We start from the raw sequence: 14,508 nt of genomic DNA on the forward strand, positions 1-14,508 counted from the left end.
AACATGTAAATCCACCTGTGCTATAATCTGGGCCTTTTAGCATTAGCCTCATTTGAACCTTTCCACTGTAACTACCCATGGAAAGAGTCCAGAGTCAGAACCACAATGACAAGCTGTGAATCCCCTATTTAAATATACACAGGCAAGACTGGGTGTCATTTTCATTAAAGAACAGAGTTTGTTACAGTTCCAAAATGAAATGGCTCCCTATTTAGTTTCCTTACCAAACCGTAATGAGTGCATGTTGCCCAGAGTAAGTCCTTTTGTCTCATCTGGTTCTGAATGTAAAGTTCCTTCCTCTATCGTGGGGAACTCCGTCTGGTTGGCGAAAGCCCCTGTCTCGTTAAATGGCGGCATAAAGCTACTGGCATCCTCCTCAGCTGGCAGCTGGTACCAGGACTCCATACCCTGTAAATACACAATTGCTGCACTGTGAGTTGAACTGATTAATACAGCATGTTGTATAGTTGTAATGCAAAGAATACAAAATCTACAGTGATCTGATGTATAAAAACTTAAACACATAATTTAAATCCTATATTTTTTTTTTTTTTTTAAAAGATTTTCTTTATTGAATTTAAACATCCATTAACAGAGAAAAGAAGAGGAAAGGTCCCAATAGAGACCAGACTTCGGAAGTCACCGAAGAGAGAAAAAAGAGAAAAGAGAAGAAGAGAGTGAAGGAAGAGAAAAGAAGGGATGGGTCTCATATTCAGCAGATCTGTTTGTGTGAACAATCCAAAATAAACAATCCTTTATTATAGTAAGCACTGCGGTCGTCATTTATCCTTGTACACTCAGAGGCCTAAGGTCATCACTCCCTGCAAGCATAGTCCCATGATGCCTACTGTAAAGCAAAGGCAAGTGATTCAAGGTGTCCGATCTGCACCCAACCAGGCGTTCCAAATTTTCCCAAATTTACCTGGGCAACCTCTTGCTTGGTAGGTTAGCTTTTGGCTGGGGAGGACATTATTGATCAGTTTTTTCCAGAAGCGTAGAGATGGAGGTGCGGTCGCCTTCCAGTTCATCAGGATGGCTTTTTTTGCAAAATGTACCAGTTGTAATAAGCATATTCGTTCACTGGAGCCCAGATCCAATCCTTCTGTTATTCCCAGTAAGCAAAGTTCCGGCGAACACACATTAGGAAGTCCAAGTTTAGTGCCAGCAAACTGCATTATCTCCCCCCAGAATCTCTGTATTTCAGGACAGTCCCAGAATACATGCTTATAAGTACCTTGATCACGATTACATTTGGGGCTTAAATCCTATATTTAATTGCAAATAGTACAAAGACAACACATCAAATGTTGAAAACGTTATTGTCTTCTGAAAAATATACGCTTGTTTTGAATTTGATGCCACCATCACATTTCAAAATAGTTGGACAGTGGGCATTATTACCCACTGTGTTGCCCCAGCTCTTCTCTTAAAGGGGTGGTTCAACTTTAAATTAATTTTTAGAATGTTACAGAATGACCTGCTCCTAGTAACTGTGTAATTGGTTTTCATCATTTATTTTTTTTTGCATAGTTTTTGAATTATTGGACTTCCTCTTTTTAAAGGCAGACAGCCCCTTTAACAACTCATGTTTGGGAACTGATGACACCAATTGCTGTAGGTGTAAAACAGTGTCCCATTCTTACCTGATATAGGATTTTAGCTGCTACACTATGCCTGGGCCTCCTTTGTTACATTTTATTAATGGATGTCAGGTCTAGACTGAAGCAGGTCAGTGAATTACCTGGATTCTTTCACTATGGAGCCATGCTGTTCTAATATGTGCAGAATGCTGTTTGCCATTGTCTGGGACCATCTCCTACTTAGCCCAGAGAATGCAGTGTCCATGATTTCCAAAGCAAATAGTTCTTAAATTGCTGTAACATACGCCCACCCCCCACCAGTGTTCCTCAGAGATGGGTACCCCATCCCATTGCCACATTTGAGAGACCCCTATCTTTCTAGGGTCCACTTTCACTCTTGCCTTGCAACCCATTCTCACTACGGTATATTCTGATAGTTCAGCCAGTCCAGCCTCCCCTGAGTATGTGACAAATGTCTGACCCTCCCTCCTGCACCTCTTGATATAAGTTTGTTCTGTCCACTGAGAAAACAAGCATTCGGATCAGCCAATCCAAATGCACATCATCTGCTTGTGTGGTGCTAAGGAAATGGCTCCTGGAGCAACATGTTCCCAAATTGTTGGTAATTTAGTACTTACCAAAACCTTATTATTTAACAAGACTCCAAGACAAGGTTCTTCAGAATAAGAGTTTATTAGACAAAGGTGTAATTCCTTCGACATCCAGATACTATGGGGCAGATTTATTAAGGGTCGAATTAAAATTCTTAATTTTTTCATGGTCAAAACTGTCAAATTCAACTAGTGAATTATCCAAAATCGATTTGAGTTCTAATTTGAATTCAAGTTTTGAGATTTATCAAACTCTGGCCCTTTAAGAACTCAAATTCAACTTTAAAACCTGCCAAGTTCATGTATAAGTCAATGGGTCCAGGGACCAATTTGGACATTAGTAGCCTTCCTGACTTTCGAGTTTTTTTCTGAGAAAAAACTCGAATTGAGTTTAGTCAAATTCAATTCAAGTTTTAAAGTCGGTAAAAATGGTCTGAGTTTTAGATATTCAATTTTTTTTTTTATAAATAACCCCCCGGTTGAATTTCAAAATAAATTCAAATTTAATAGAGTTCTAAGTGAATTTGGAATTCAAACTTTAATAAATGTGCCTACCCATGTAACACAAAGGACAGACACATACCTGCGTAGGCCACTAATATAATATGGCTAAAGACACACGTTGGGTTAGAGGAAAAACATGCCATATTAGGAAATTAAGAAAATATGACAGAACCATGAACATTTGGAATAAATTACTAACGCCAGTGCATTAAGTACAGTAAATCCCCAAGCGAGTAGTGCGTCAGTGGGACCGTCAGGATACATACGTAATAACGGTTTAGGAGAAGCAAAGTGTAATTCACGCCAGCCTGTCACAATACAATTAATTACGATTTCCAAAACGAAAAAAAGAAACCTTGAGTGCTTTAAATCCTACAGCCAGCAGGGCACGAATACTCGGCCGAGGCAAACTGGGAAGCTAAGAGTAGAGGGGGAGAATAGGACAAAAAGTACACAAACACGAGTGTGTCGGGCCAGAGTAATAGGATTATACAAATCCTGAGAGCACTTCACTTGTGTTCCAGGTCTGCGCTGATGTCAGTAACTTGCGTGAATTAGATGATTATTTTTCCATTCAAATAAACCCTTTACACTGTCATTATACAAACCTGAGCGGAGGCTATTGTTTCAATTACGATTCCGCCTTCCACCCATTTGAAATCTTTCAGCCTCTGGAAATGGCCCGTGTGTATTTGTGTAGTGAAGGACATAGCAAATAGTGTAGTCAGATTGTCACCCTTGCGCCGGCTCTTTGCTCCAGCATGCGAGACTGCAGTCAATGCGCTATTTTTATCATCTTATTAGAGCGTCGGAGAACAGAAGGGTTCCTGCCCAGGCTTTTGTATCCCTACGCTCATGACATAACCGTTTTAGCTGAAAAACACATTTCTATGATGAGCGGCTGCCTGTGCTAAAGAAAACACCATCCGCTGCCAGCTTTGTTTGGCATAAAATATACACACACACATACAAAAATAGGCTCATTAGGGAAAGATTATTTGTGCCGCTCTGCAATTAATGAATAGGCTTTTAGCCATGTATTTGTAAAATTTACCTCTTGCCTGTGATTTCCGGATCTTCTTCTCAAAAAAACACCTATATTCAGAGTGGCGTCTCTTCTACCTCCAGCCTGAGTCATGAATCTGCACTGATATGTTTAGTTGTAGGCTGGCACAAAACTTGATGCAATAAAAAGGTAGTTTTATTTAACAAAAGAGAAACATCTCAAGCAGTAGCCTTATGCGTTTCGTGCTTTAGGCATTTTGTATTACTTAATCTGATTGGCTGCCCCAAGCACACTTTCCATTGGTTCATTTTTATTTAAATATCACTGATTGTACAGAACAACTTCAGCCTATGACTAAGTGCCCATAAGGCACGAAACGCGTAAGGCTACTGCTCGAGATGATTCTCATTTGTTAAAATAAAACTACTTTTTTATTGCATCACGTTTATGGAGTGAAGTCCGGTTTTGTGCCAGCCTACAACTAAACATTTCATTGCCAAATTGCCTCTCCAAGCTGAAGGTCTGGGGCATGAGCACCTGGACCCCCTGTTATTTTTGGTAAGTGTACCCCAAGAAACATACTGGATATTCACCCTTTCCTCCCTCCCTATGAACAGATCATTGCACTCATGAATCTGCCCAACTAGATGGACCCCTAATTCTAAAACATCACCCCCCCCCCCATTGAGAAGCAGTCAAACCTGATCATTTCTCTGTGCATGATGAATGCAGTAAGTGACTCTGATAAGAAGCCCTGAAGCTCCAGGAGGAAAACACAAAACCTCATCAATAGGCTGAAAGGCTTTTGAATAGTGATGGGCGAAAATTCACAGTGGAAAAAAATCACTGTCGTTATTTTGACGCTCATTAACTTTAATGCATTTGGACAAAAGAGTTGCGCATATAAAAACTGTCACTCGCGTCAAAATTGTCTGGTGTCAAAATCGCTTTTGACGGCCCATTGGCTTCGATGCGTTTCTCAAGTCCTTTGCTGTTTAGCGAATTTTTTTCAGAGTTTTTTCAGCGAAGCAGAACGGGACAGATACGATCACCACTACTTCTTAATAGTATGTCTGCACACAGGCATAAGCCTTTGGTAGCCCACAGTACTTCACCTGTGTCACTGCGATGGCAACCACAGAGGAGTCGGCAAGAAAGTGGGAGCTATAGATTAAATGAGTGCTACCTGTTTGGATAGAGGTCTAGAAAACAATGAGTTTGAAGGTGTACTTCCCCTTTAACCATTAAAACACAACTCTCGTGCTATACTATACAATATTCTAGCAAATTAGCGTAGAATGAAGGGATGAGTGGAAGGCGCTGCAGGTGATTACTTATCTCTATCAGATACAGGGGCCACACAGTGTGTATAAGTTGCCTTGATGGGGGGCCCTACCTTACTGGCAGACTGCCGGATGGCTTCCCCCAGAGAAATGCCGCTGGTACTGGAGATGTGGGTTCCAGGGCTGCTGCTCTGACTCACGTCTTCTTCCACGAGACAAAAGTGTGAAATTGGAGGTGTGGTGGCAATTAGCTGAATAGAGAAACAGAGGCAAGAGGAATACATTAATGACTATATAAGCAGATTTTGTGTACTCACCGTTAAATCTCTCTCTCTTCAGTCACTTGGGGGACACAGGGACAGTGGGGTATAGCTAATGCCACTAGGAGGCAGGACACAACAATAAAAAGAAGCTGGCTCCTCCTCCACTGGCTATACCCCCAGCAGGCGGAGCCTAAGCCTCAGTTTGTATCAAAGTCAACAGGAAGAATAACTTGAACTACTAACATGTAACACCGTATAGTGTCTGATGGAAGAAATGAGAGCCTCAGTCCAGGGAGGGAAGCCCTGTGTCCCCCAAGTGACTGAAGAGAAAGAGATTTAACGTGGACTACACAAAATCTCCTCTTCTCCTAGTCAGCTTGGGGGACACAGGGACAGTGGGGACGTACCAAAGCTGTCCCCTAAAAACCTGGGTGGGAGACTGAGGGTTAGGTGGAAGAAAACCACTGGGGCTTGAAGCACCCTGCTGCCAAGTGAGTGTCAGAAGCCGCAAGGTATCAAAATGGTAGAATTTGGAAAGCAAAGGGGTCACCGTAACTGCCTTGCAGAGTTGTTCAGCTGATTCTTGGTTCCGGAAGGCCCAGGACATACTCAAACCCCTGGTGGAATGAGCGGTAAGTCTATCCAGTGGGGTCTGACCCTGTGTGATATAGGTTTTTTCAATGGCTTGTTAAATCCAGTGGGAGATGGTCGGCTAAGTAGTCGGAGCACCCTGATGCGAGTCTTTCTTGCGAATGTCTTGAGCCCTGTATAGGTGAAAACTCTAGAGCCTGAACATGATCCAAGATGTGCAACGCCACCTCTTTTGGGTTTCCCGGTGCAGGACAGAAGTCGGAACGTTGATTTCTTGGTTCAGATGGAATTCCGAAACAACCTTCGACAGGAAGATGGAACTGTGCGAAGAACCGCCTTGTCATGGTGCTGTTTACTGCCAGTTCATTTAGGGGCTACCGAGTAGCCAACCAGAGCCCTCATTTGGCACCCCAGGGGACTTTTTCATGCTTGCGTTGCTCCCCAACTCTTTTTACATTTGAATGTAGCTCACGGTAAAAAAGGTTGGGGACCCGTGGCTTATTGTGTGCCCAGAACATTCCTTCTCTGTATATTTGTATTTATAAATATGGGAGGAGGAGGTGCCATATTGATTCCCTTAGACAGTACAGTATGAGGGTATAGCTTATTGTGTGCCCAGAACATTCCTTCTCTGTATATTTGTATTTATACATATGGGAGGAGGGAGGTGCCATATTGATTCCCTTAGACAGTACAGTATGAGGGTATAGCTTATTGTGTGCCCAGAACATTCCTTCTCTGTATATTTGTATTTATACATATGGGAGGAGGAGGTGCCATATTGATTCCCTTAGACAGTACAGTATGAGGGTATAGCTTATTGTGTGCCCAGAACATTCCTTCTCTGTATATTTGTATTTATACATATGGGAGGAGGGAGGTGCCATATTGATTCCCTTAGACAGTACAGTATGAGGGTATAGCTTAGTGTGCCCAGAACATTCATTCTCTGTATATTTGTATTTATACATATGGGAGGAGGGAGGTGCCATATTGATTCCCTTAGACAGTACAGTATGAGGGTATAGCTTATTGTGTGCCCAGAACATTCCTTCTCTGTATATTTGTATTTATACATATGGGAGGAGGAGGTACCATATTGATTCCCTTAGACAGTACAGTATGAGGGTATAGCTTATTGTGTGCCCAGAACATTCCTTCTCTGTATATTTGTATTTATACATATGGGAGGAGGAGGTGCCATATTGATTCCCTTAGACAGTACAGTATGAGGGTATAGCTTATTGTGTGCCCAGAACATTCCTTCTCTGTATATTTGTATTTATACATATGGGAGGAGGGAGGTGCCATATTGATTCCCTTAGACAGTACAGTATGAGGGTATAGCTTATTGTGTGCCCAGAACATTCCTTCTCTGTATATTTGTATTTATACATATGGGAGGAGGTACCATATTGATTCCCTTAGACAGTACAGTATGAGGGTATAGCTTATTGTGTGCCCAGAACATTCCTTCTCTGTATATTTGTATTTATACATATGGGAGGAGGAGGTGCCATATTGATTCCCTTAGACAGTACAGTATGAGGGTATAGCTTATTGTGTGCCCAGAATATTCCTTCTCTGTATATTTGTATTTATACATATGGGAGGAGGAGGTGCCATATTGATTCCCTTAGACAGTACAGTATGAGGGTATAGCTTATTGTGTGCCCAGAACATTCCTTCTCTGTATATTTGTATTTATACATATGGGAGGAGGAGGAGCCATATTGATTCCCTTAGACAGTACAGTATGAGGGTATAGCTTATTGTGTGCCCAGAACATTCCTTCTCTGTATATTTGTATTTATACATATGGGAGGAGGAGGAGGTGCCATATTGATTCCCTTAGACAGTACAGTATGAGGGTATAGCTTATTGTGTGCCCAGAACATTCCTTCTCTGTATATTTGTATTTATACATATGGGAGGAGGAGGTGCCATATTGATTCCCTTAGACAGTACAGTATGAGGGTATAGCTTATTGTGTGCCCAGAACATTCCTTCTCTGTATATTTGTATTTATACATATGGGAGGAGGAGGAGGTGCCATATTGATTCCCTTAGACAGTACAGTATGAGGGTATAGCTTATTGTGTGCCCAGAACATTCCTTCTCTGTATATTTGTATTTATACATATGGGAGGAGGAGGAGGTGCCATATTGATTCCCTTAGACAGTACAGTATGAGGGTATAGCTTATTGTGTGCCCAGAACATTCCTTCTCTGTATATTTGTATTTATACATATGGGAGGAGGAGGAGCCATATTGATTCCCTTAGACAGTACAGTATGAGGGTATAGCTTATTGTGTGCCCAGAACATTCCTTCTCTGTATATTTGTATTTATACATATGGGAGGAGGAGGAGGTGCCATATTGATTCCCTTAGACAGTACAGTATGAGGGTATAGCTTATTGTGTGCCCAGAACATTCCTTCTCTGTATATTTGTATTTATACATATGGGAGGAGGAGGTGCCATATTGATTCCCTTAGACAGTACAGTATGAGGGTATAGCTTATTGTGTGCCCAGAATATTCCTTCTCTGTATATTTGTATTTATACATATGGGAGGAGGAGGAGCCATATTGATTCCCTTAGACAGTACAGTATGAGGGTATAGCTTATTGTGTGCCCAGAACATTCCTTCTCTGTATATTTGTATTTATACATATGGGAGGAGGAGGTGCCATATTGATTCCCTTAGACAGTACAGTATGAGGGTATAGCTTATTGTGTGCCCAGAACATTCCTTCTCTGTATATTTGTATTTATACATATGGGAGGAGGAGGTGCCATATTGATTCCCTTAGACAGTACAGTATGAGGGTATAGCTTATTGTGTGCCCAGAACATTCCTTCTCTGTATATTTGTATTTATACATATGGGAGGAGGAGGTGCCATATTGATTCCCTTAGACAGTACAGTATGAGGGTATAGCTTATTGTGTGCCCAGAACATTCCTTCTCTGTATATTTGTATTTATACATATGGGAGGAGGTGCCATATTGATTCCCTTAGACAGTACAGTATGAGGGTATAGCTTATTGTGTGCCCAGAACATTCCTTCTCTGTATATTTGTATTTATACATATGGGAGGAGGAGGCGCCATATTGATTCCCTTAGACAGTACAGTATGAGGGTATAGCTTATTGTGTGCCCAGAACATTCCTTCTCTGTATATTTGTATTTATACATATGGGAGGAGGAGGAGCCATATTGATTCCCTTAGACAGTACAGTATGAGGGTATAGCTTATTGTGTGCCCAGAACATTCCTTCTCTGTATATTTGTATTTATACATATGGGAGGAGGAGGTGCCATATTGATTCCCTTAGACAGTACAGTATGAGGGTATAGCTTATTGTGTGCCCAGAACATTCCTTCTCTGTATATTTGTATTTATACATATGGGAGGAGGAGGTGCCATATTGATTCCCTTAGACAGTACAGTATGAGGGTATAGCTTATTGTGTGCCCAGAACATTCCTTCTCTGTATATTTGTATTTATACATATGGGAGGAGGAGGTGCCATATTGATTCCCTTAGACAGTACAGTATGAGGGTATAGCTTATTGTGTGCCCAGAACATTCCTTCTCTGTATATTTGTATTTATACATATGGGAGGAGGTGCCATATTGATTCCCTTAGACAGTACAGTATGAGGGTATAGCTTATTGTGTGCCCAGAACATTCCTTCTCTGTATATTTGTATTTATACATATGGGAGGAGGAGGCGCCATATTGATTCCCTTAGACAGTACAGTATGAGGGTATAGCTTATTGTGTGCCCAGAACATTCCTTCTCTGTATATTTGTATTTATACATATGGGAGGAGGAGGTGCCATATTGATTCCCTTAGACAGTACAGTATGAGGGTATAGCTTATTGTGTGCCCAGAACATTCATTCTCTGTATATTTGTATTTATACATATGGGAGGAGGAGGTGCCATATTGATTCCCTTAGACAGTACAGTATGAGGGTATAGCTTATTGTGTGCCCAGAACATTCCTTCTCTGTATATTTGTATTTATACATATGGGAGGAGGAGGTGCCATATTGATTCCCTTAGACAGTACAGTATGAGGGTATAGCTTATTGTGTGCCCAGAACATTCCTTCTCTGTATATTTGTATTTATACATATGGGAGGAGGAGGTGCCATATTGATTCCCTTAGACAGTACAGTATGAGGGTATATCTTATTGTGTGCCCAGAACATTCCTTCTCTGTATATTTGTATTTATACATATGGGAGGAGGAGGTGCCATATTGATTCCCTTAGACAGTACAGTATGAGGGTATAGCTTATTGTGTGCCCAGAACATTCCTTCTCTGTATATTTGTATTTATACATATGGGAGGAGGAGGTGCCATATTGATTCCCTTAGACAGTACAGTATGAGGGTATAGCTTATTGTGTGCCCAGAACATTCCTTCTCTGTATATTTGTATTTATACATATGGGAGGAGGTGCCATATTGATTCCCTTAGACAGTACAGTATGAGGGTATAGCTTATGGTGTGCCCAGAACATTCCTTCTCTGTATATTTGTATTTATACATATGGGAGGAGGAGGTGCCATATTGATTCCCTTAGACAGTACAGTATGAGGGTATAGCTTATTGTGTGCCCAGAACATTCCTTCTCTGTATATTTGTATTTATACATATGGGAGGAGGAGGTGCCATATTGATTCCCTTAGACAGTACAGTATGAGGGTATAGCTTATTGTGTGCCCAGAACATTCCTTCTCTGTATATTTGTATTTATACATATGGGAGGAGGAGGTGCCATATTGATTCCCTTAGACAGTACAGTATGAGGGTATAGCTTATTGTGTGCCCAGAACATTCCTTCTCTGTATATTTGTATTTATACATATGGGAGGAGGAGGTGCCATATTGATTCCCTTAGACAGTACAGTATGAGGGTATAGCTTATTGTGTGCCCAGAACATTCCTTCTCTGTATATTTGTATTTATACATATGGGAGGAGGAGGTGCCATATGGATTCCCTTAGACAGTACAGTATGAGGGTATAGCTTATTGTGTGCCCAGAACATTCCTTCTCTGTATATTTGTATTTATACATATGGGAGGAGGAGGTGCCATATTGATTCCCTTAGACAGTGCAGTATGAGGGTATAGCTTATTGTGTGCCCAGAACATTCCTTCTCTGTATATTTGTATTTATACATATGGGAGGAGGAGGTGCCATATTGATTCCCTTAGACAGTACAGTAAGGGTCCCAGGAGCTTACAATCTAGTGAGACACAGCAGTAAATGAGGTGCAAGCCCCTCCCCCTCTGGTATATAGACAGGCTGTACAGCAGAGTGTTAGCTCCCTGGGCCAGTCCCCTTATTAGAAGAGACAGAGGGAGCAATTAGAGTGCAAGCTCTGCGCTACAGACACACACAGTGTATAATAGACACACAGACCGGATTTAGGGGAGGGAATTGTCCCTCAATGACACACCCCGGAAGTCACAGTCAGTCACAGTCTCCCTCACACACAGCCCATATTAGAGAGCAGCACACCCGCCACTTACGCTACTTCCGTCCGGTACCTCCGGTTTCTCCGTTTCCAAAGCGGCCGTCTCCTCCTCCTCCATGCCCCGTCCTACACCTCACTCACCTCTCCGGCTCCGCCCCCAGAGCGTTACTACGGACGCGCCAGTATGAGCGGGAACTGCGGGGAGCGGAAGCTCGCGAGGAGAGGCGGGAGACATCTGCTGGACAGAAGCGGAAGTGCAGCGCATCGGCGCGTACATTGTGTGTCACAGCGACACCTGCAGGTAGAGATGAACATTGCAGCCAGGGATACGGCCCGTAACGTGGGATCCAAATTAGACTGCGGTTTATTGAGCTTTATGGGTTTCACACTGGGTTTTAAAGTGAGGGGGGGGTTATAGAATGGCTAATTGTAAGCAACTTTTCAATTGGTCTTCATTATTTATTTTATATTTTTTTTAATTATTTGCCTTTTTCTTCTGACTCTTTCCAGCTTTCAAGTGGGGTCACTGACCCCATCTAAAAACAAATGCTCTGTAAGGCTACAAATGTATTGTTATTGCTACTTTTTATTCCTCATCTTTCTATTCAGGCCTCTCCTATTCATATTCCAGTCTCTTATTCAAATCAGTGCATGGTTGCTAGGGGAATTTGGACCCTAGCAACCAGATGGCTGGAATTACAAACTGGAGAGCTGCTGAATAAAAAGCTAAATAAGTCAAGAACCACAAATAATAAAAAATGAAAGGCAATAGCAATAGTCTCAGTTTGGGATATTCAGGGTTTACAGGCCTCCCCGTGGGACTGACACCTCGGCTGGAAACAACTGACCTAAAGACAAGAAATGGAAATGTATTTGCACCTATGACTGTAGCGGAGCTCATCCATTGATGTTTAGTATCCTAATTATAAAGGAGAGACTCTCCAGCCTCCTGAGCTATAGGGTGTGTACTGACATCCCACATTCAGCACCCTGGGTTATAAAGAACCAACACACAGCACCCTGGGTTATAAGGAACAGACACGCAGCACCCTGGGTTATAAGGAACAGACACGCAGCACCCTGGGTTATAAAGAACAGACACGCAGCACCCTGGGTTATAAGGAACAGACACGCAGCACCCTGGGTTATAAGGAACAGACACGCAGCACCCTGGGTTATAAGGAACAGACACGCAGCACCCTGGGTTATAAGGAACAGACACGCAGCACCCTGGGTTATAAAGAACCGACACACAGCACCCTGGGTTATAAGGAACAGACACGCAGCACCCTGGGTTATAAGGAACAGACACGCAGCACCCTGGGTTATAAAGAACCGACACACAGCACCCTGGGTTATAAGGAACAGACACGCAGCACCCTGGGTTATAAGGAACAGACACGCAGCACCCTGGGTTATAAAGAACAGACACGCAGCACCCTGGGTTATAAAGAACAGACACGCAGCACCCTGGGTTATAAGGAACAGACACGCAGCACCCTGGGTTATAAAGAACAGACACGCAGCACCCTGGGTTATAAGGAACAGACACGCAGCACCCTGGGTTATAAAGAACAGACACGCAGCACCCTGGGTTATAAGGAACAGACACGCAGCACCCTGGGTTATAAGGAACAGACACGCAGCACCCTGGGTTATAAAGAACAGACACGCAGCACCCTGGGTTATAAGGAACAGACACGCAGCACCCTGGGTTATAAAGAACAGACACGCAGCACCCTGGGTTATAAGGAACAGACACGCAGCACCCTGGGTTATAAGGAACAGACACGCAGCACCCTGGGTTATAAAGAACAGACACGCAGCACCCTGGGTTATAAGGAACAGACACGCAGCACCCTGGGTTATAAAGAACAGACACGCAGCAGGGAGCACCGTTTGTTAGAGATAAAAATGGTAATTCCCTCCCCCACACACAAGTTATAAAAAGCCATTGGTGGTCAGGACCCGTTTTAAGTTAAAAAAGGCTAATTTCCTGGCTTCAAGTCTTTTTCCTCCTTTTGAGAAAGGGCCCTGTGAGGCCCGAAACGTTGCCCCCCCTTTTTGTCTACCTGCACATGAGCTAATAAAATCACAATGTTGAAAGTGAACTACAACTAACAGCGTGCTGCAGTCATTGGACTTTGTATTGGATTCTCGTGACCCGTGGCAGGTGGGGTTAATTACTGCTGAGCACCTGCTCCTCAAGGATTTTGCACTAGGGGGAATTTTTCCTGCTTCTGGGCTTCAGCTTCGGGCTCCTTTTGTGGCTTTGGATCTTTTCGCGGCTTCAGGACTTCAACTTCAGGTCTTTTCACGGCTTTGGCTCCGTTTTGCTGCTTTGGCTCTTTTTACGGCTTCATCTCCGTTCGCGGCTTTGGGTCTTTTCTTGGCTTTGGGTCTTCGGATCGTCTGCTCTTCTGGACTTCAGTGGTGTCAAGGGGGCCCCCTTTATGCCCAGGCCTGGTACAGCTGTACCCCCTGTGACTGAGATTCAAAATGACACTGTACACAAAGTCCCAAACAGACCCACATTGTCCCAATATAAAGCACCAGTGTATGGTAGAGTACAGCAGCCCCTCTGTATTTGCCACACTTTCAGATTGCCAGTCTTGCTGTGTTATACGGAACACCTCTGTTATATAGGGGAGGGACACTGAGCACCCTAAATCACAGGGAGCACCCCGTTTCACTAAATCAACACTAATATGTTTAATTATTCATTGTTTCTCACAACAGGGCTCTTAGATGTAGGAAATATGAATAGGGCCAGTTGACTGCACAAAGAAGTAGGGGTGACATGATCCCACTGACTTAACTTGTCCTTTAAATACCTTCCAATGCCACTGCCTAAGTCAGTAATGCACAGCTTTCATTGTGAGGCTAATTAGGCCCAATGAATATTTATTAATGACCTTCTCTTACAAACAAAAGGCTCTATTATGAGGAAGACACATTTATTTAAAATCTCAGCAAATTGACAGTAATTAGTCTTAGAATATCTCTGCTTATTGTTTCCTAATTTAAGTAATAACAGAAGAGAATGAAGTTAAGTGCAGAGCACTCCATTGTGCGACACATAATAGCGCTGAGTCCCCAACTACGACTCCCAGCACCTCCTTCCATGCGCGTCTTTATAACTCACTATAAGAGCAGAATA

At 42.7% G+C, this 14,508-nt stretch overlaps 1 protein-coding gene across 6 annotated transcripts in view; it reads right to left on the reverse strand.

Moving 5' to 3' along the window:
- Positions 1-11,611, reverse strand: part of alms1.S (ALMS1, centrosome and basal body associated protein S homeolog) — a 46,774-nt gene extending 35,163 nt beyond the window's left edge. For 4 of the 6 annotated variants that reach the window (XR_005964857.1, XM_041579324.1, XM_041579325.1 and 1 more), the window contains exons 1-3: positions 11,404-11,611; positions 5,098-5,235; positions 225-408 (exon numbers count right to left, since the gene is read on the reverse strand). Coding sequence is in view for 5 of the 6 variants with exons in the window: in XM_041579324.1 (XP_041435258.1) it covers positions 225-408; positions 5,098-5,235; positions 11,404-11,466 (385 nt within the window). In the remaining variant the exon portion in view is untranslated. Of the gene's footprint in view, positions 1-224; positions 409-3,303; positions 3,881-5,097; positions 5,236-11,403 lie in introns of those variants that run through there. The other 2 variants (XM_041579327.1, XM_041579326.1) reach the window with 2 other exon arrangements.
- Between the last annotated feature and the right edge of the window lie 2,897 nt (positions 11,612-14,508).

Source organism: Xenopus laevis, chromosome 1S, assembly GCF_017654675.1.
Source record: "Xenopus laevis strain J_2021 chromosome 1S, Xenopus_laevis_v10.1, whole genome shotgun sequence".
Lineage (NCBI taxonomy): Eukaryota > Metazoa > Chordata > Amphibia > Anura > Pipidae > Xenopus > Xenopus laevis.